The following is a 23,617-nucleotide window of genomic DNA, read 5'->3' on the forward strand; positions in this document are numbered from 1 at the left end:
GTCGGCTTCACTGAAGGACACACACTTGAGGGTCAGTAAACAATATGCAGGTGGAATTCACAAAACACAAGTGAGTTCATTTCATACAGACGGAACTCGGCTGGCCTTCAGTGACAGCAGCCCGAGTCCACACTCTCACATCCATACTTCTATAGATACACACACACACACACACACACACACACACACACACACACACACACACACACACACACACACACGACTTTGGGATTGTTTGCGTTGTATGCGTAACTGATGAAGCCTGTGGATCAGCTGATGTTTTATTCAGATATGTAAACACGTTTATTACGAGTGGAAAAGCTGTTTGAACTTTCAACGCGACCTTCATGAAGAAACATCTCGCATGCTTGTCATTTCTCACGCTATTACTGGAAGCAGTCATGCCCATGTTAGAAATGTACCCGGTGTTTTGGTTTGATACAAAGCTCGATTGAAGGAAATGTACAAAACGAACATATTTCAAATCCTCCAAGAAAGTGTATGACCACAGTGTGAATGAAATCACCCTCTGTTGAATTACAGATGGTCAAATCGAGTCTTTTGCCGAGTGTTCCTCTCACTCCTTTTTCAAATACACACTACTCCCTCCGACTACTTAATTTCAAGCCTGTAGGTACATCGGAAAGCACCAGCAAAGCGCGGTATGATGATAAACTATGGTTAGGTCTCAGAGTCAAAGCAAGTGTATAAAAAGTGTCCTGAGACAGCAGCTCAGCTTCCAGTCAGCCTGCCTGGCATAAACAAATGTTAAAAAGGATTATTAGAGATGCAATGTTTTCTCCGGTAATCACTGTTTATAGATTTTGGCGGAAGTGAATGTCAGACTTGAGCTTCCCAAAATGCCGAGGTGAGAAAGGTCAGCAAATGGACTCCGAGCTATAATGGCTGTGGAGAGACACATGCAAACAAGGGCAGAATAAACAACGGTTGATTCTTTAAGCTTTTATTTACAACAGTCTGATCTAAGACATGAGGATTCATCAGAATACAATGTGGACGGAGGCAAGAGAGAAGATCCATACAGCAGTAGAAGTTAAAATATTGTTGTGTAAATAAACTGGCTAATCACATTTCCAGTGTTTCATGTCCTCTTCTTCAATCAAGACTCTGACGTGTTCTGCGCAGGAACGCTAACTCGTCTAACTTTCTTTTAAAAGATAACTTGTTATTCCCAATACAAGGTGACAACATCTCCAATGAAATGGGACAATATATTAGTCCTTGGCCGCCCACAACGTGTACAGTTGGATATTCTGGCAAACATATATGGTACTGTAAGCTTTTAGACAGAGTAACTACTTTGCCCTCACTACAATTTGTTGCGGCTAGTCAAGCTAGCTGTTAGCTAACTATCAGATAGCAAGCTAGCTAGCATCAGATAGCATGCTAGCTAGCTACAACATCGCAAACGCATCAATTCCTAAAATATTTAACTCACAGGCTGTACATAATTTAAGCTAGGTAACACATATACCTAGTGTTACCTAAACCAAGTTATTTTCGTAAACATTACCAAGTAGTCCTTTTTAAATTCACCACGTGTTTCAAATGTGCGATCTCTGTGAAGTTTGCCCAGTCTCAAGCATTATAATGGAAGTGAAAACAAGCTTTTTAATGGACTGATAACTAAGGAAATGTGTGGCAAAGCATGGCCACCTACATTTAGAGATGGGGCAACACAGATAATAAGATAGTTTACTCCTTTTTGGAGTGTCTAGCACCGTCCCATACCAAATTAGCATTAGCAGAAATTAGATGGTGGGGTTCGCTATTTTTCAAAGACGTGAATTCCTGTGTCAAATGTAAACCTAACACAAATGCAAAAGTCAAACTCCATCTCCACAAGTGACTGAGTCTACTGGAGTAAATTCATTTTAGTCTCTGCCTTTAGAAAAAAGGAGATTCAGGCCAAACAGCCAAACCGTAAAGATGTTAGCCGTATCATTAGCATGATGCTAACGTGCGGGCTGATTGTTTGCAGGAGTGTTTACTGTAAGCTTTTAATGATATTTACATGTGATTCAATGCATAAGAATATAGTATTTACAGAGAACTTTAGGAACAACTCTCCATCCTTCATTAAGACGTGCATTAAAGACCCCTCTAGGCCCCGGCCTGCTGGGGGGGTTCCAGGGCTCGGATGTGGACGCTGGGCAGAGTGAACCAAGCTAAAGGAAGATCTCGTCCAGCGCTGTCGCCCTGAAACTTTATATTCAGGTAGAAATCTCCGGTGTAGAGGAAGAGCAGCGCGCCCACACACACGGAGCTCTCTTTGGGTTTCACCTGGAGAGGGAACAGACGGAAAGGAAACATGAGCAAACATCTTTAACTTAGCTTCATTATGAACCTGGAACACAGTGATGCTGCAACCACACGGTTCTCTATCAGATAGACGGTTCGGCCGCACGACGCCGACAGGGAACCGCAGATAACGACAAGGTGGGTCGATCTGCGGACGAAACGCTCCGGGGGGCAAACGGCTCTGTGTCTACGCCTACACGATCATTTCCTGATAACGTTGAAGCAATAGCCCCGCCTCCTCTCCCACCTCTCCCGCTCAGAGATCAGCTGCTGGGCTCTCAGGAGAGGGGGAGGAAAAGAGAGGCTCCGTGTTTTATTATATAGAGTCGTTATCAATTTGTTTTAAAGCTCAATCAATAACAAAGAAGACCTTTGACCGGCACTTTTCTAATTGTGTCCGGATGATTTAAACTTTAACGGACGTGTTGACGGAAACTCTGCCGCACGTCCCCTCGTCCCTTGGAAGAGGCGGAGAGGCGGGTGTTTGTCATCTGCTGGTGGACTACCGGAGATAATTACAGCAGGAGCACACGCTTGTCTCGGGGAGGGAGAAAAAGAGCCAGAGCGTCCGCAACCATGGCAACCATGTGCGGGAAGTCTTCTTCCCTGCTTTTGGTGTATTTTCTGGTAGAAGTACAGCGCCACTTACGGGCCCGGCGTATGTACTACAGCGTCTCCAGCGCTTTCGAGCGGTCTCGTGTGAACGGACACGTTTCTGGTGCCTGTTGCGTGTGGACGGAAGACTTTTTTTGATATCGAATTCGGTTTGTTTGCGTTACCGTTCTCGTGTGGCTCCAGTCTGAGACAGAGGGAAGCCAGTCGGGGAGTTTGGTTGGTTTGAAAGCTTTGATGAAAAGGTGTTAACGTTTAAAAAAGATATATGATTTTTAAACGGTCTTCTACAAGCAAATGTAGGACATATAATGGGTGTTTTAGTATGAGGTAAGATAGCCATGGGGGTAAAGAAAAAGTCTCGTAGAAAAAATGAACAACCTTTGGCATGTCCAATCAGAATCCAGTATAATGCTGTCTTACGGCGACAGAGATGAGACACTTTTCTCTGTTGCAAACTATTTGATGTTTTTTCCCACAGACTCACAAAAGCCTCTTTCAGATATGCATCCCGTGACATAATTCACATGTTGGTGCAGCGTTCAATTACCAAAATGAAGTTGTTATGCAATTTCAGGGAATATGGGGAAGTCATTCATCTGCTTTTGAGACTCTGTGTTCTGCCAAGCTGCTTTTAATCTCCTGCAGATTGTTCAAAATTCAAAAGTGAGAACTAAAAAACGCCCTCCTCTGACAAGGTTGTTTTTGATTTAAGTTTTAGTCAATTTATTGAACATGTCAGAAACAAAAAAATATAACAATAATATATATATATATTCTCTTTTTTTCACTCAGATTAATAATTATAACAAAGTACCAAAAAAAAAAAAAATAATAAGAATAATTTTCAGATAGTCTCTGTTCATGTTCAACAGGGGCAAGAAGAAGCTTAAAAAAACTGTTCTGGTCCTCCCCCCTCTAACATATATGTTTCTTATAAAACATTAGGTCATCGTCATCAGTTTGTCTTGTTAATCTTTTTTTTTTTTTTACAAAACTATCAGAAAGAAATTACTTTTTACAAGAAATAACAACACATGGGATTTCACAGGTCCTGTTCATAACCATTAATGATTTGACTCCTAAATAATACTTTCATTTTTTTAAAGATCGCAGGCGTGACATTTAAAGGAACATACCCGTGTTTTTGTAGTTTTAACCTATTGGCTGAGCCTGATGGAGTATAGGTTTTATTTTAAATGTTTCTCTTGCCTGCCGGACGTTTCAATTCAAGTCTTAATTTACATTAAATTGGAACGTGCTTTACTTCATCAAGTAAAACACTACGCTTCTATAGCCTGAACTGCTTCTATAGCCTGAACTGCTTCTATAGCCTGAACTGCTTCTATAGCCTGAACTGCTTCTATAGCCTGAACTGCTTCTATAGTCTGAACTGCTTCTATAGCCTGAACTGCTTCTATAGTCTGAACTGCTTCTATAGCCTGAACTGCAATAAAACACCATGTTAGAATCGGTTGGAGAGCCGGCATTACGTCACTGAAGCGAACCATAAATCTGAGCAAGCTGAGGAAGTCATTTAAAACACGGTGATGTACTTTTTAAATACTGTGTACAGTCATGTTCCCTCAGGTTTGTTAATGCGTTCTTAACAGTTGAAAGTATTTAGGGCAGGGGTGTCAAACTCAATTTCATCGCGGGCCACATTAACATAAAGGTTGCACTCAAAGGGCCGGTTGTAACTATATAAATATATATATATATATAAAATAATGTATTATATTACATTATTGCCTCTGAATTGGATTATTATCGGATAGGATATGACTTAGTAATTAACTACGTCTGAAAGCAGAAGCAAATAATTGCAAGTCTCTTCAGTGCATGTCACAAAACAAGATGCATTGTGGGACATGTAGTTCATGGGCAACCTGCTTCTGTAAAGTAGCATGTAACCGTATAATAAACGTATTCTATTCTTTGCAAGCTCTTGCGGGGCCGCATGAAATGAAGTCGCGGGCCGGATTTGGCCCCCGGGCCTTGAGTTTGAAACCCCTGCTTTAGGGGGATGTTTGGGGTAGAAATTCTTTATTTACATTTGGTTAGGTTAGCTATGTTTCTACAGTAGCCCAGAATGGACAAATCAAACTCTGGATAAATAAGAATACATTATTGTATAAACTGAGACATAACATCTTATGGTATTACTTTTTATTTGATATTGAATTGACCGTTTTTATTTTAAAACTTAATATGTTTGGTCAGAACTTCAACACTATGTGCAATATAAATACCATTACCATCATTACAAAACACTCTGCTATATAACATGTGCAATATTATTATTATTAATGTCCGATGAATGACGCGCACTGACCGTGTCGATGTAGAAGGTGCTGGATCCGATGAAGGTCACGGCGTCCTCCAGCTCGTAGTTCTGGACCCCGTTCTGGTAGTCCTGGTACGGGACCACGGTCAGCGCCAGCGGACCCACTGAGTTCTTACTCAGGTTGGTCAGCTGGACCTCCAGAGACACAGCGTCGCCTGATCTACAGTCAGCGACGACATCACAGTCGCACGGCTTCCCGTTCACCAGCACGTCTGGAGACAGAGGTCAAGGAAAGGGATTAGGAGGAGGGGCCCGGTTCATCCCCGAGGCCACGAGACGGCTCAACACCTGCACTTTGAAAGAACATCCATAACATCTGTTTGCAACTTCGACTTCATCGTCTTGCTTATGACCCCCGTGCTGAATTAATGATCCAACATATCATATCCCAATGACTTGTATCTTTATACTCTCCTTGCACTATTTTAACAATCTGTGTTATTGTGCCGCTCTGTTGGAGGAGCCTGCGACCTCAGATCTTCATCGTCATAACTACACTGTCGCTATGCACACATGACAACACAAGCCTTGCATCTTGACAGCTGTCTCTGTGTGACGTTCTGTAAAAAGAAAGGAGGAGAATTGGGCAACACACACACACACACACACACACACACACACACACACACACACACACACACACACACACACACACACACACACACACACACACACACACACACACACACACACACACACACACACACACACACACACACACACACACACACACACACACACACACACACACACACACTTTCGAGAGTCAGGCTCGCAGCTGTGATAAGCGCTGAGTCAGAGCCGGTGTGCTGCGTCTGGGGAGGAGGAGGAGGAGGAGGGGGACATATCAAATCAAACTTTATTTGTATAGCCCAATATCACAAAACACGTTTGTCCCAGTGGGCTTCACGGATTACAAACCAACAACAACATTGAATATGATGGAGTTACAGCTCAATTAGAGAACAAAGACACAACGGAAGACAATAAAAATACATAAAATATTCAAATTGATTACCATAAAAAGACAATAAAATGAATAGCATAAAATGGCAGCTCTAACTGAAGGCGTGGACGCACGTGTGGACTCTCTGCCTCTGATACGAAGACAGACAGACCATCGAGAGGAGGGGGACTGATGGCGTGCTGTCATGAAGCCCGGAGAGCTGAAACTACAGGGGGTGACATTCAGATCCACGTCTGTATGAAACACGCACTTCGCTCCAGAACCAGCAGGGGCTCGGGGGGCTTTTCGTCTGTGTTGATGTGAAATGAAGTGTCACTTCGCTTGGAGGACACTTCAGGATTTCTCACGTATATTTTTCCTTTTAAAATGACCCGTTTAAACTAAAACAAGATCCACTTTCCTGTCTATTTCCCGCTTTAATCTCAAAGAATATCAAAGATTTTTTTCACGTAGATTTAAAAGTTAAATATTTTGTCTTGGGATACGTCCCTCCTTGCAAGGCTTTGTTTCCATAGTGATACTTTCCTGTGTTGACGTGTTAGTCATTTTATACCTTCCTCAAAATCATTGCGAAGAAAGTCGTTTTTTTTCAATTCGAAAGATACCAACGAGCCAATCCAATTATTATGGGATGCACCCCTTGTGCACCAACATAATCACTCAATGCCGTTTCTTAATTGCATACATTTTTGGTATATAATGGATCAGTTTTCAGATACATCATTCCTCAGTTTTTCTCGTAAATGTTAGATTTTTTTCTTGACAATCAACCACTTTAATCTCAGATGATATCAATGTTGATTTCCCCTGAATGTACAACTCCAATCTAAACATGAACTGAGCTTTTCTTGTGATATTACCCCCATCAGGCTTGTAATTATGTTCTTATACATTTTCCATGGCAGCAAAGAGACACCAGTTGATCTGATCCGAGTGTATTTATTTGATCCAATAGGAAAACATCCAAAACATTTACTGTACTCTCCAATCCCTGGAGAGTACAGTAAATGTATATTATAACCCCTGCATCCTAATACATAATGTATCAAGAGGTTATTGCCATGCACAGCCTGATTTATACATACACATAGCCGGTGGCAATGAACCTAAGCATGGAGATATATTTAGTTTGTTCAAAGTCTAGTTGCTAGGAGATGTGCAAATTATAGATAGCCTACATCGGCTCGAAAACTGGAAATAAATTCCTTCACATTAAAGAGAACAAAAGAGAACACACACACACACACACACACACACACACCACACACACACACACACACACACACACACACACACACACACACACACACACACACACACACACACACACACACACACGGAATCTAATAAAACAACGACTGCGTTTACTCATCATAAAATAATAGATTTCATGAGGAGGGATGAGGGTAATTTTAAAGTTTGACACAACTCAGCCATTATGTAACTTTTTAAACACGTAAACCGATATTGGAAACATCGAGGTTTCTGATTGGTCGGGGTCCTCCTTTGGGATTCTCTGCAAACAGCTTTGCTTTTCTGCAGAGACCGAAGGTCACGACAAAACGCTGTACACATCTGCTGTCTGTTTGCTGCTGAGCTGAGAGAGGTGGAGCTACTTTCACCAACTATTTCCAGGTTACCTTCACAGTGATCGTGGGAAGTGGGTTCATACAGGAATGTGTCTGTTTCCTGAAGATAAAAAAGCCCAGTTGTGCTTCGGCCTGTCGCGATAATCAATACATTGACTTATCGTACGATAAATAAAAATGGACTAGATAACTTTTCTGAGCTCGATAAATGGCCGTTTACATGCGTGTGTGTTTACATAAGGATGTGACCAGAACTTTAGCCAGCGCGCTGTGTCTGCCCGCGCGCTGTGTCTGCCGGCCCGGCGCGCCGTGAGGGGCGGGGCTCACGCACAGCCAGGTCAGGACACTCCGCGTGCAGCAGCCAAATTAATAATATAGAGACAAGCAGGAGACAACGTGTGACTTACTCGAGGGGAATTTGAAGTTGAATGGAATTGGTTGCAAAACCTAATTCCACATCCGGTGTGGGAATATTTTGGATGTAAGCCAAATCAACGAGGCGAACCTACGGACTTGGACGGTCGCATTTGTTTTAAAAAGGTAGCAACGAAAGCTAGCAATACGACCAGCCTTAAACTGCACCTGAGAGAGAGCTCTGTTTTCAGTCTATTTAATTGATTGTTTTGGTTGTGTGTGATTTAATGCATTTTTTAATAATTTAATTTGTTTTATTTATTATATATAATTTATATATTTGAATATTATTTCACATTTCATTTGCAATGTTGGATGTTCAATAAAAAGTCCTGTTTGAAAGGATGTACTTGAATTATTATTATATATTATCATTATGGTCTAAAATGGTCTTACAACGGTGAGACCACATCGCCATCATTTCCGGAAACATTTATCGTCCAATAAATGTAATTATCGTGACAGGCCTAGTTGTGCTTTCTATTAGTTTATTTATTTATTTTTTACGAGCGTGTAAAACCAAAGAAAATACAAATGAAACAAAAGGTGATACAGAACTATACAAATACAAATATAAATACAATACAAACAAATATAAATACAATAGAAACAAAACGAAACATTTAATTAATAATTGAATAATCTGTCATTGTCTAATATCAATAAGCAACAAAGCTTTAGCCACGTCCGAAAAGGTGAAATGTATTACGATAGCAGCCATCTTGGACAGTGCCAGGTAAGCAGCGAGTCATTTATATAAAGTAGGCAATTAAAATGAACTCCTGACCAGCTGATACAATAACGAGATAAAGACATCAATCATTCATGAACAATATATAAGATATGACTCTTAAACGGGCCATTAGGAAGGAGGCTTTAAAAACGTCAAATATTACCTGAATATTTTAACAAGTAATTCACCCGGAGCTGTTTTTGATAAATCATCAATTATCCAAATTAAACATTTTTCTTTTTTGTTTCATTTGTCAAAAATAAAAATTGAAGAAGAAGGATTTTAAAGTCTGAAGCAAGTCAGGTTTCGTGTAAGGACGATTCAAGCGGCCGTTTCCTTTATCGCTCTCCATCCCTTTAGTATTCTCTGTTTTGACTTTAGCAATCAATATATAACTATTTCTTATTTTCGATAAAGCATATTAGCTGATTTTGAACTCAGTTTTTATCATCTTGCCGATAAGGCCTAGTTGTAAGAAGCTGACGACCCACGTGCTTAAATTATTCATATATTTCATATGGATTTCAAGAAACAATCTGACACGAAGGACGCATCCTGCCTGCAATTACAAATGAGAAGAACATACAACATGTGTGGGGAAAGTTCTGAAGCAACGGGAGTCAGGACTCAGAGACACGAGGAGAGCTGGAGCTCTGATGGAGTCAGGACTCAGAGACACGAGGAGAGCTGGAGCTCTGATGGAGTCAGGACTCAGAGACACGAGGAGAGCTGGAGCTCTGATGGAGTCAGGACTCAGAGACACGAGGAGAGCTGGAGCTCTAATGGAGTCAGGACTCAGAGACACGAGGAGAGCTGGAGCTCTGATGGAGTCAGGACTCAGAGAGACACGAGGAGAGCTGGAGCTCTGATGGAGTCAGGACTCAGAGAGACGAGGAGAGCTGGAGCTCTGATGGAGTCAGGACTCAGAGACACGAGGAGAGCTGGAGCTCTGATGGAGTCAGGACTCAGAGACACGAGGAGAGCTGGAGCTCTAATGGAGTCAGGACTCAGAGACACGAGGAGAGCTGGAGCTCTGATGGAGTCAGGACTCAGAGACACGAGGAGAGCTGGAGCTCTGATGGAGTCAGGACTCAGAGACTCGAGGAGAGCTGGAGCTCTGATGGAGTCAGGACTCAGAGAGACGAGGAGAGCTGGAGCTCTGATGGAGTCAGGACTCAGAGACACGAGGAGAGCTGGAGCTCTGATGGAGTCAGGACTCAGAGAGACGAGGAGAGCTGGAGCTCTGATGGAGTCAGGACTCAGAGACACGAGGAGTCAGGACTCAGAGAGACGAGGAGAGCTGGAGCTCTGATGGAGTCAGGACTCAGAGACACGAGGAGAGCTGGAGCTCTGATGGAGTCGACCACACGGTAGAGATGCCACCATCAGGCCTGAAGAGCCTCCTGCAGCTCCAGGTTTAACTAGAGAGCGTAATGATCAACATTCTTCAATAGACGGACTAAACAGCTGAGGACACTGGATCACAGATGTTGTCGCTTATGGCTCGGGGTCATCTCCAGCCCGAGAAGGAAGTGTTCCAGGTGTCCCACAACAATAACTATCTCTCACCGAGAGCTGCCCGGTCACAAACTGGTAACAACAACAACAACAACTTGCCCCTCCTTAAGGGAGATAGCGGCTGCTCAGCTGCTCAGAGGATGAAGGAGGACATGCAGGGCAAATGAACTGTGATATTTTCTTTTAAAATAAAAAAGGTATAATTTTGACCCGTCTTTTCCCTATTATGTTTTTGGTAACAATAGTCAATTTTAAAAAGACAATAATTGTGTACTTTTCCTCGAGTGAACATTTTTGAATGCGGGACCTCTCCGCAGCGTCCACACGGCGGCGTGCGCTGAAGCTTGCCGCTGGGCGTGTCTGAAGCTCCACCAACAACCAATCACATGCATCTCCTGCCCCGGACACACAAGCACGCGGTTTGATTGGCTCGAGCTTGTACCGGCATATGATTCGATTGGCTGACGCTTCCGGCGAAGCTTCAAAAGTTGAACATTGCTCTACTTTTGAAGCGAGCGACGCTCCCACAATGCAGTTCGGCACAGCGTGGCGGCACCCCATTCAAAGGGAATGGGGTGCCGCCGCGTGGACGGGCCGTTACTCGTGAGTTAATCTTCACATTATTGATCTATACATCATATTCCAATGACTTGACTCTGATGGCACTGTTTCCATTCTGTTTTATTTGTATCACTTGCTCTGTTTGATCTGTTTTACTGTGTTGCCCAGTTGGAGGAGCCCAAGACGTTCAGTGCCATATCTACCCCGTAGCTAGTATCTACCCCGTAGCTAGTATCTACCCCGTAGCTAGTATCTACCCTATAGCTGTAGCTAGTATCTACCCCGTAGCTAGTATCTACCCCGTAGCTAGTATCTACCCCGTAGCTAGTATCTACCCCGTAGCTAGTATCTACCCCGTAGCTAGTATCTACCCCGTAGCTAGTATCTACCCCGTAGCTAGTATCTACCCGGTAGCTAGTATCTACCCCGTAGCTAGTATCTACCCGTAGCTAGTATCTACCCCGTAGCTAGTATCTACCCCGTAGCTAGTATCTACCCTATAGCTGTAGCTAGTATCTACCCCGTAGCTAGTATCTACCCCGTAGCTAGTATCTACCCCGTAGCTAGTATCTACCCCGTAGCTAGTATCTACCCGTAGCTAGTATCTACCCCGTAGCTAGTATCTACCCGTAGCTAGTATCTACCCCGTAGCTAGTATCTACCCCGTAGCTAGTATCTACCCCGTAGCTAGTATCTACCCCGTAGCTAGTATCTACCCCGTAGCTAGTATCTACCCCGTAGCTAGTATCTACCCGGTAGCTAGTATCTACCCTATAGCTGTAGCTAGTATCTACCCCGTAGCTAGTATCTACCCCGTAGCTAGTATCTACCCGGTAGCTAGTATCTACCCTATAGCTGTAGCTAGTATCTACCCCGTAGCTAGTATCTACCCCGTAGCTAGTATCTACCCCGTAGCTAGTATCTACCCTATAGCTGTAGCTAGTATCTACCCTAACCCGTAGCTAGTATCTACCCCGTAGCTAGTATCTACCCTGTAGCTGTAGCTAGTATCTACCCCGTAGCTAGTATCTACCCCGTAGCTAGTATCTACCCTATAGCTGTAGCTAGTATCTACCCCGTAGCTAGTATCTACCCTGTAGCTGTAGCTAGTCTGTACGGACGGCAATACAAGCCTTGAATCTGGCTCTCACCTCCGATTACCTCATCCTTCACTGATGTTACATAACGCGTGTGTGCAGCTGTGCTTTTCCCAGATGTTGCTGCCGAGTCTGCAGAGGCTGCGGCAGGCGTCGCCACAGCAACCAGGAGAGAAACAGAGAGAGAGACACCTCCCTCCTGAGAGAGTATCAAAACCACGGCTCAGAGATGAGACAATCCTTTCTCCCCGCTGTCCCCCGCCGAGACAGACATGACGAGCGGCACGCGCAGATTTATCAGTGTTTACAAGAGTGTGCACGTGAAATACACACACACACACACACACACACACACACACGCACACACACACACACACACACACAGCTGCCTAACTGATTACATAACCAACATAGTATTATTAAGTGTGTGTGTGTGTGTGTGTGTGTGTGTACCCGGTGTGTGTGTGTGTGTGTGTGTGTGTGTGTGTGTGTGTGTGTGTGTGTGTGTGTGTTAAGAAGAGCAACTGAGGTTTTTACAGCAGCAAGATCGTTGAAAGGCATTTGTTTTCGTATCTATGGAAATGTGACTGTTGCATAACTTTGCTCCTGTGCATTAGAAAGTTAATTACATTCTTATTTAATTAAATAAACCAGAGCAAGCATTTCACAGTATTATGTCCAACAATTATTAACGGGTACATTTCGTAGACATTGGTGAATAAATCACACCTTAGTACGATTCGTCAACAAACAAAACAAAGCAGGATATTGCCTCGGAGAATAAAAAGCGAGGGAATGAGAAATGAAGCCGCTGAATCTCCACACACCACAAAGAACATTCTGCAGAAAGAAACCTGGACCAGGAGGAACCACGAGTCATCACCAAGGTGTTACAACGCAAAGGAACATCCTGCCAATAGTTTTACTTTCATAATCCTTCAGCTTGAGAAATAACTCCAGATGAGAACAACGGGAACATTCGTGTATTCTTGTCGCTCCAAAGACAACATGGTTATAGCGGTTGGCGATGGGCTCCAACTGAACTTTTGTTCAGCTCGGCTGCAAGACGGCAAATTAACAGTTACACAAAAACCTATTCAACACCGGAAACAAGTCTGTGGTTCGAAACCTGGACGACTATACGGGAAACATTAGCTGCCGTTAGCTTAGCGATAGCCTTAAGAACACGACGTAGCTTGTTAGCCTAGCGTTAGCTTTTGACCTGCAACTGGCGACTGCATTCACGCTTCAGCAATCCCATCGTGATGTGAACATGTGGAGATTATCCCGGTGAACCAAATGTGTAAGTTTCATTAACGTATTTGCCACAGATCTTATTTTCTGCGAACTATTTTCCTTGCTAACTCTTGGTTCGGTCAACAAAATAAGCCTTCACCGTATTAACAACCGGCTAAAATGTAGCTTCATTTTGTAATCTGCCATGTGTGCAATGTTCGGATGTGTAATCAAAGAATCAATAAATACATGTTTAACACTAAACATGTGGCTTCTCCTTTCAAAAAAACAGAAACAACCAAAAACGATTTCCGTTGCCAGAAAGGAGCCTGAACTGTCGTCCAGGTGAACTGTCGTCCAGGTGAACTGTCGTCCAGGTGAACTGTCCTCCAGGTGAACTGTCCTCCAGGTGAACTGTCCTCCAGGTGAACTGTCCTCCAGGTGAACTGTCCTCCAGGTGAACTGTCCTCCAGGTGAACTGTCCTCCAGGTGAACCGTCCTCCAGGTGAACTGTCCTCCAGGTGAACTGTCCTCCAGGTGAACTGTCCTCCAGGTGAACTGTCGTCCAGGTGAACTGTCCTCCAGGTGAACCGTCCTCCAGGTGAACTGTCCTCCAGGTGAACCGTCCTCCAGGTGAACCGTCCTCCAGGTGAACTGTCCTCCAGGTGAACCGTCCTCCAGGTGAACCGTCCTCCAGGTGAACCGTCCTCCAGGTGAACCGTCCTCCAGGTGAACTGTCCTCCAGGTGAACTGTCCTCCAGCGTCTCTTCCTCCACGATGAGCATCTCCAACGTGCGGTGCCACTGATGGATGCTGCCATGAAGGGTGTCTTTAAGGTGTGCAGCAGCAAGGCTAAAAATAACCCTCTGATTTCCCCCGAGCCATCGGCCCCTTTTATAATTATCCTCTCGCTGATATCTGTTTTCCTTCAACTAACCTTTCAAACTGTCCGTCTGCTTTGACAACAAGGAGCCAGGAGCAGGCTGGATGTTCTCCCGCTCACTGGATGTGACAGTTATCAGTTTGGACCAGGAGCCTGATGCGCATTTTGAACTGAGCAAATTCTGGAGCGCTCCGTAGCGACAGACATATGCAGTCTAAGAGATAGTAAATTGGCGAAGGCGATATAAACCGAGCAGATTAAGTCTCCCATTGCAAAGGCTCGGTCCTGTCCATCGGCGCCTTGCTTTGGAATCCAACATTGACTGTTCAATTATTTCACTGGACATATTTAGAAAGCTTTCTGCCGGCTAGGCGACTTGTGTTGACTCAAATAACACTTCTCTCCACCTTCCGCACTATGTCCCTCTTCAGGAACACGGCTGGCTCTGAGAGTCGTGCTCAAGGTAATCATTGTTTAGCATCCTTAACCTTCACTTGGAGCCGCACTCAGCCAGGCTTTCAAAAGCAGGCAGAATCCTGCGAGGACTCAGGGATAATACGCACACTTATTGTACGACTACGACAAGGAGGCTCGTAGGGGGATCTCGATGGATCTCGAGAGTCTCTTGCCTGAGTGCGGATCGGGAAATAAATAATAAATACAAATAAACTATGGGAAATCTGGGTCTTTAAAGGTATATCGACGTTAAGAGGTGTCTCCAGGATGTGTTGCAAGCTGCCGACAGCAACCGTTGTTGTACTAATAGATGCATATACGTAGTACAAAGGAAAAGTATAGTATACTACGGTCACAAAGGACATGTAGGGGGTAACGTCAGTGTGCTTCAAACTAAATGCTTGTTGGATCATAAAAACCCACTCTCTCCCCACCTTGGAATTGCATTTGACAATTCTTGTACCTTTGACGAGATACAGTCTGACAAGGACGCCCACTTCACACGGCTGGAAGAACCAGTCAAAAGGAAGCATGTTAAACTCTCTCGCCTTATTTTTTTAATTCTTCATTTATTGTCCTTTAAAGAACGGGCGAATGCTTTTCAAGAGACGCCGATTGAAAGTGCATCGTTCTGCTGGAATGTCGTACGTACTACGCGTCCGACTCGACATACTATTTGGTATATCGCTGTGTTAATAATAGGTACTTTGTAGCACATACTATGTCCTAAATAATAGCTTGTAAACACTATGTAGTACATACAATGTTCTACATAATAAGTCATGAACACTTTGTAGCACATACTATGTTATACCTACTAGATTGTACATACTATGTCCTATACACTTGGCTGTATATACTATCAAGTACATACAATTGGATACTTAATAGGTCATATATACATTAGTCACTACAGTATATACAGTATATAGGACACAGTATGCATTACAGTGTAGTGCATACTGTGTCCTATACACACTTGGTTGTACTATGTTGTACATAATATTTTGTACTGGACATACGTACGACTTGCATACCATGTTGACATACTAAGTCTTGCATACTATGTAGTATTCACTACGTTGTAGACACACTGTTGAACATACTACCGCCTAAATACTACGCCGTATATTTTCCCGCTACATACTGGGTCCTACATGCTATGTAGTACATACTAGAACTCTCACAACAGCCTTTAATCTCCAGCAGCACTAATGACTCCCAATCAAGTGTCCATGATTGAATCATTCAGCCACTAAGTGTTGAATGTTTTAATGGGCAGCAATGTAAAGGACTTTCTACCTCGACATGCGCTGAGGATTATATTGTATCTGCTTCAGACAGATAACATAGTTCCCTAAGGAGTGGAGAAAGAAGCATGCGGTGTGTGTAGCAGACACACACTTCACACTTCTGCATGCAAAGCCACCTGGACATCACCTGGAGCGTTTTGTTTCCCGAGCTGTGAACTGATCGGGGAAGGAGACACTGCAAGCCGATATCTGTGCCATATAGCAACTTCCCAAAATAGAACAGATCAATAGAGTGGGGGCGCAGAGTGTGGCGGCTGGGTGCCATTACACTTTAATGGCCCCACACTGAGATGCAAGTCTCTGCTCTGGGCTTCCTGCGGCGCAGTCAACTCGTTCATAAATCCCTTTCTCTTTCCACACCTACATTTTGAATATGTTTTTCAGAGCTATGGAATCCGATATATCTTTATGACCTCTGCTGTAAATGTGAGATTCTTCCGGTGCTAAAGCCATATATTAGAGAACATCTGTGGATGGGTTTATTCCAGGACTCAAACTTAACCTTTTACTTTAATATAATTTGCATTTGTATGATACCCTACTAGGGCTGCTCAGTTAATCGTATTTTAATCACAATTACGAGTATGGCTTGCAACGATTACGAAAACAACGTCATCGAAATAAAATATTCTTTTATTATTACTTTTTTTTTTAATTGGGTTCTTCAGTTGAGTTATCCTTAAAGTTCACGGTAATCAACTGTTAAAAACATTCTGTTCAAATAGTTTTTCTCCAATAAATTGATGTTTTCAAAGTAAATGGATAATCGTTTGTAATAATCGTGATATCAATTATTGACCCAAATAATCGAGATTATGATTTGTGCCATAATCGAGCAGCCCTATATCCTACTGCACTTGTGTATTTGAGGTTGGGTTTGAATTTAGTAAAACAGTAATTATCGTGGCATTTCTTCCTTTTCACATCATGTTCTTTTGTTGCATCACATTGACCTCTGGTCTCTTCTCCCTTTTTGTTCTTGACCTGCTCCCAGATCAGCTCCCAGATCAGCTGCCGCAGCGCATCCAAACCCAGACACAGAAATGAAACCGCCTTACAGCACTGGATGGAAAATGACAGACTAATGGCAACAATTGAACCGTGTTACAAAAAGCCTATAATGATATATAGCCCCCTATCTTATGGTGTATCTATGGTAACCAGTCATTGTGTACTTTATTTGTGTATCTCCATTTTGTTTGCACATTGGCTGCAACAGCTTTAAGAAGCACGACATAAAGTGGAAATGTAAACACAACATTCATTCCCCAACTGTTTTACTCTGACTCAGACACATGGGTTTAGGTTCTCGTGTTTTCAAATCTAATACATTGTGAATTTCAGCACCAATGTTACCCACAATGCAACTGAGCTGATTTGCATACTGCACAATATCAGTGTATTATGCTAACGCTAAAGAAGCCTTGATCTGCTAGCTTCAAGCAGAAACTAACTCCTAACCCTGAGATGGTTTTGAAGCTCGAGCCGTATCCAGCACGGCTTCAAGAGGATTACTCCAGGTCATTTATTAGACTTCACACCCTCTGCAGCCACAAAGGCTTCGACAACCTTTTACAAATGCAGTAGCACTCCTCAACACTCTTTGATTCTTCACATCACTGGAATAAAAAAATCATTTATTTATATTTGAGAAAAATCAAACATTAGAAGCTTTTTGTCAAGTTGCTCCAGTATCGAGATTACTACTTTAGCTTCGTCCCAACTCGACTAAAGAGCTGCCAGTTGTTTTATTTCTATTTAAAGGTCCCATGTCGTGCTTTTCCGGTTGTCACCCGTCCCCTTGTGAGTTATGAAGCTTGTTCTGCATGTGACCGGTCTGCAGGGTCACAAACCCTCAAAGTGCACCCTGTAGCGAGTAAAACTCTAACACAGAGAAGACCCGTCTGTGCTGCCCCATTGTTTACTTCTTGGGTATAGTGACGCATTTCGGGTATAGTAACGTAACGTAACGGCTTCCTCACACACACTCGGCGGGACGTTGCGAGGCTTGCTGCTGCGAGGAGCGGGACACCACGGAACTCAGCCTGAGCACACACACAAACTCCCAGCCAGGCTGCGGGTGTGTGTGTGTGTTTCGAGCTGGGTTTCGCTGTGTCTCGCAGACGGCCACTGGGCTCACAGGGGGGGGGGGGGGGGGCAGGAGCGCCAACAAGCCGTTTAGGACAGAGAGTGAATACACAGACTACACAGAGATGCTGTGAGAAACATTGCACAATATACATTTATTCTAGTCGACCTCAACAATGGAATTATGATCAGTAGAAATGGCCGGGACCTTTAAGTCTTAGTTATAAGTAACGGTTTGGATCGCAGTAACAAACAACCATAGACACATTATAGATTGATGTAGATATATATATATATATAGATATAAATATGTAACTAAATGTAAAAAAAAAACTAAAATAGATTAGGTTATTTGCTTGCGATGTAACAATAGCATTGGTTGCATGTAAAGGAAACCACAGTCCTTTAATACTTTGATGTTTCTTGCTTTCCTTTAAGATAAAATCAATGTATATAAAAAAAAAAAAAATGATTTAGATTAAAAACTCAATGCTCATTTCGATGACATCCGAGAGAGATCGATAACGAAAGGACGTTCAGGACTATCATTGTGTTCACTCAAGAGGATGGTCTACTGGATCTACGGTGCTTTGTAGATCATTTCCTCTGAACTCTGAATGCATTTATGTATGAAATGGACAACTCCAGGGCTTTTGGAGTACTTGAAATGCAGAGCCCGCCGTCAGCACCAGAACTTTATGTGATGGACATGAAACAGCCGCTTGAACTTACAAAAAGAAGAAGCATGATAATTCCAAAACTCAATGTATCGTCCTTGCAATAATACGAATGTTTGAAAATGCACTTGAGCCGGAGGAAACGAGTCTTTCTCACAGTCTGTTTAGCCATTTGTGCTGAGCTATGCTTCTCTAATGGCTTTCCTCACCGTTTAAAATGTGTCACCGTGTTGAAGAGACCATATCTAAAACACAACGATAGGTCATTTACGAATACGTCGGGTTTAGAAAAATGGGACGTATGCATGGAGGGAAAGTCGAAAGAAATTTTTTTTTATCTTAAGACTTCTTATGCATCTGGAAGGAGGTATACTATAAGTCCAACATTTGAACGAAGGATTGAAAACAATTTACAGAAGAATTTGAATATATTTAGTTTGTTGAAGATTTTTGGTCTTGAACATGGTGGCACTAGAAATGCCAAAACCTTAAAATTCATCCCCTGGGAACCATGAACGTCTGTGCAAAAAGTTATGGCAATACATCAAATATCTCTTGATATATTTCAGCCAGAAAAAGCAGACTAAAAAGAAAGGCTGTCCATTGACTGTCCTACTTTCGCTTAAATACAATTAAGCAAGCTCCCATTACCGCAGCTACACCTTTGAAACTGAAGCCAGTACTTTGTGCTGCTTTAATGTTGTGGATTTATTGTTTCAGGAGTGCTGCTGCATTTTGAATTCCCTCACCTAACTCCAAAGTAAACATGCCTACATCAGCAGCAGCATGTTAGCGATGGGTTATGTCGATCCTTTCTCATCTGCTTCCCTTCCCACACATTCACCTGTAACCAATCAACATTCAACTGTATCTCTCTAAATGTAATTTACGGGCTCTTGGCCTCAATCAGGCAGATTCAGGATTAACGGCTAATCAGGATCACAGCTAGGTGCTTGAGGAGGAACGGTCACATGACTGAGAGAGAGAATAGTAGCAAAAAACAGCTTGTTAAAAATGTTTATCACATGATAAATAGATGCAGTCGTGACTAAAGACCTTTCAAACAATACCAACTTCTGCTGAATCCTAAATAAGGATATGATACATGTTGAGGAAAAGTTCCAACTATTAGTAAGAGACTTTGTGTTATTTGGTACTCCCAAATTACCATGGAGGATTGTACGAGTTTACGGAGCGGATCTGAAGCTACTGGTCCGTGTCTGATCCGAGCTGGACTGAGCAATCAAAGGCAAATCTCTGTTAATCGCATATGGATGGAAAATAATTGAGGCTATCTCCCCCCCGGCAGACGTCGATAGCCTGGGTGTTGAAGCAGAAAAACACCCGCGGCAATACATCTGATCTGATAGGCCAGTGTGCTGATGTGAGGACAACCAGAACAGATATTTCACGCTCAGGGAACACATCGCAGAGCTGTCAGACGCGTCTTTTTGAGTTTTTATTAAAATAAATGATAATCCTGTACAAAGAAAACCTCTGCCTGATCTGATCTACTGTATGAAAGGAACACGCTGATCTATCTGAGGCCAGTTTTTAAAGAATCAGGTCATGATATCAGCCTACGGACACAATTGTTTTTCGAACGTTTTGTTTAGAAACGAAATTCATATCTTTGAGGAAAGGTAGGAAAACGTGTCTGAAGATCATTGCTGATGTTCAGGTGTATATCAGTATGTAGTGTCTCTACTTTAAAGAGTCCTCTCCTGCTGATGTTCAGGTGTATATCAGTATGTAGAGTCTCTACTTTAAAGAGTCCTCTCCTGCTGATGTTCAGGTGTATATCAGTATGTAGTGTCTCTACTTTAAAGAGTCCTCTCCTGCTGATGTTCAGGTGTATATCAGTATGTAGTGTCTCTACTTTAAAGAGTCCTCTCCTGCTGATGTTCAGGTGTATATCAGTATGTAGTGTCTCTACTTTAAAGAGTCCTCTCCTGCTGATGTTCAGGTGTGTATCAGTGTGTAGTGTCTCTACTTTAAAGAGTCCTCTCCTGCTGATGTTCAGGTGTATATCAGTATGTAGTGTCTCTACTTTAAAGAGTCCTCTCCTGCTGATGTTCAGGTGTATATCAGTATGTAGTGTCTCTACTTTAAAGAGTCCTCTCCTGCTGATGTTCAGGTGTATATCAGTATGTAGAGTCTCTAATTTAAAGAGTTCTCTCCTGCTGATGTTCAGGTGTATATCAGTATGTAGTGTCTCTACTTTAAAGAGTCCTCTCCTGCTGATGTTCAGGTGTATATCAGTATGTAGTGTCTCTACTTTAAAGAGTCCTCTCCTGCTGATGTTCAGGTGTATATCAGTATGTAGAGTCTCTACTTTAAAGAGTCCTCTCCTGCTGATGTTCAGGTGTATATCAGTATGTAGTGTCTCTACTTTAAAGAGTCCTCTCCTGCTGATGTTCAGGTGTATATCAGTATGTAGAGTCTCTACTTTAAAGAGTCCTCTCCTGCTGATGTTCAGGTGTATATCAGTATGTAGTGTCTCTACTTTAAAGAGTCCTCTCCTGCTGATGTTCAGGTGTATATCAGTATGTAGAGTCTCTACTTTAAAGAGTCCTCTCCTGCTGATGTTCAGGTGTATATCAGTATGTAGTGTCTCTACTTTAAAGAGTCCTCTCCTGCTGATGTTCAGGTGTATATCAGTATGTAGTGTCTCTACTTTAAAGAGTCCTCTCCTGCTGATGTTCAGGTGTATATCAGTATGTAGAGTCTCTACTTTAAAGAGTCCTCTCCTGCTGATGTTCAGGTGTATATCAGTATGTAGTGTCTCTACTTTAAAGAGTCCTCTCCTGCTGATGTTCAGGTGTATATCAGTATGTAGAGTCTCTACTTTAAAGAGTCCTCTCCTGCTGATGTTCAGGTGTATATCAGTATGTAGTGTCTCTACTTTAAAGAGTCCTCTCCTGCTGATGTTCAGGTGTATATCAGTATGTAGTGTCTCTACTTTAAAGAGTCCTCTCCTGCTGATGTTCAGGTGTATATCAGTATGTAGTGTCTCTACTTTAAAGAGTCCTCTCCTGCTGATGTTCAGGTGTATATCAGTATGTAGTGTCTCTACTTTAAAGAGTCCTCTCCTGCTGATGTTCAGGTGTATATCAGTATGTAGAGTCTCTACTTTAAAGAGTCCTCTCCTGCTGATGTTCAGGTGTATATCAGTATGTAGTGTCTCTACTTTAAAGAGTCCTCTCCTGCTGATGTTCAGGTGTATATCAGTATGTAGTGTCTCTACTTTAAAGAGTCCTCTCCTGCTGATGTTCAGGTGTATATCAGTATGTAGTGTCTCTACTTTAAAGAGTCCTCTCCTGCTGATGTTCAGGTGTGTATCAGTATGTAGTGTCTCTACTTTAAAGAGTCCTCTCCTCCTGATGTTCAGGTGTATATCAGTATGTAGTGTCTCTACTTTAAAGAGTTCTCTCCTGCTGATGTTCAGGTGTGTATCAGTATGTAGCGTCTCTACTTTAAAGAGTCCTCTCCTGCTGATGTTCAGGTGTATATGAGTATGTAGTGTCTCTACTTTAAAGAGTCCTCTCCTGCTGATGTTCAGGTGTATATCAGTATGTAGTGTCTCTACTTTAAAGAGTCCTCTCCTGCTGATGTTCAGGTGTATATCAGTATGTAGTGTCTCTACTTTAAAGAGTCCTCTCCTGCTGTTGTTCAGGTGTATATCAGTATGTAGTGTCTCTACTTTAAAGAGTCCTCTCCTCCTGATGTTCAGGTGTATATCAGTATGTAGTGTCTCTACTTTAAAGAGTTCTCTCCTGCTGATGTTCAGGTGTGTATCAGTATGTAGCGTCTCTACTTTAAAGAGTCCTCTCCTGCTGATGTTCAGGTGTATATCAGTATGTAGCGTCTCTACTTTAAAGAGTCCTCTCCTGCTGATGTTCAGGTGTATATCAGTGTGTAGCATCTCTACTTTAAAGAGTCCTCTCCTGCTGATGTTCAGGTGTATATCAGTATGTAGTGTCTGTACTTTAAAGAGTCCTCTCCTGCTGATGTTCAGGTGTATATCAGTATGTAGTGTCTCTACTTTAAAGAGTCCTCTCCTGCTGATGTTCAGGTGTATATCAGTATGTAGTGTCTCTACTTTAAAGAGTCCTCTCCTGCTGGTGTCCAGGTGTATATCAGTACGTAGTGTCTCTACTTTAAAGAGTCCTCTCCTGCTGGTGTTCAGGTGTATATCAGTATCTAGTGTCTCTACTTTAAAGAGTCCTCTCCTGCTGATGTTCAGGTGTATATCAGTATGTAGTGTCTCTACTTTAAAGAGTCCTCTCCTGCTGATGCTCAGGTGTATATCAGTATGTAGTGTCTCTACTTTAAAGAGTCCTCTCCTGCTGATGTTCAGGTGTATATCAGTATGTAGTGTCTCTACTTTAAAGAGTCCTCTCCTGCTGATGTTCAGGTGTATATCAGTGTGTAGTGTTTCTACTTTAAAGAGTCCTCTCCTGCTGATGCTCAGGTGTATATCAGTATGTAGTGTCTCTACTTTAAAGAGTCCTCTCCTGCTGATGTTCAGGTGTATATCAGTATGTAGTGTCTCTACTTTAAAGAGTCCTCTCCTGCTCATGTTCAGGTGTATATCAGTATGTAGTGTCTCTACTTTAAAGAGTCCTCTCCTGCTCATGTTCAGGTGTATATCAGTGTGTAGTGTCTCTACTTTAAAGAGTCCTCTCCTGCTGATGTTCAGGTGTATATCAGTATGTAGTGCCTCTACTTTAAAGAGTCCTCTCCTGCTGATGTTCAGGTGTATATCAGTATGTAGTGTCTCTACTTTAAAGAGTCCTCTCCT

At 42.6% G+C, this 23,617-nt stretch overlaps 1 protein-coding gene across 1 annotated transcript in view; it reads right to left on the minus strand.

The window, feature by feature from the left end:
* Positions 1-948: 948 nt before the first annotated feature.
* The window catches only part of trappc9 (trafficking protein particle complex subunit 9), a 339,169-nt gene continuing 316,500 nt past the window's right edge, over positions 949-23,617 (minus strand). The window contains exons 22-23 of the mRNA XM_034094424.1: positions 5,270-5,493; positions 949-2,304 (exon numbers count right to left, since the gene is read on the minus strand). Of these exons, the coding sequence (XP_033950315.1) occupies positions 2,125-2,304; positions 5,270-5,493 (404 nt within the window). The 3' untranslated portion in view covers positions 949-2,124. The remainder of the gene's footprint in view (positions 2,305-5,269; positions 5,494-23,617) is intronic.

Source organism: Pseudochaenichthys georgianus, chromosome 11 (assembly GCF_902827115.2).
Source record: "Pseudochaenichthys georgianus chromosome 11, fPseGeo1.2, whole genome shotgun sequence".
Classification (NCBI taxonomy): Eukaryota; Metazoa; Chordata; class Actinopteri; order Perciformes; family Channichthyidae; genus Pseudochaenichthys; species Pseudochaenichthys georgianus.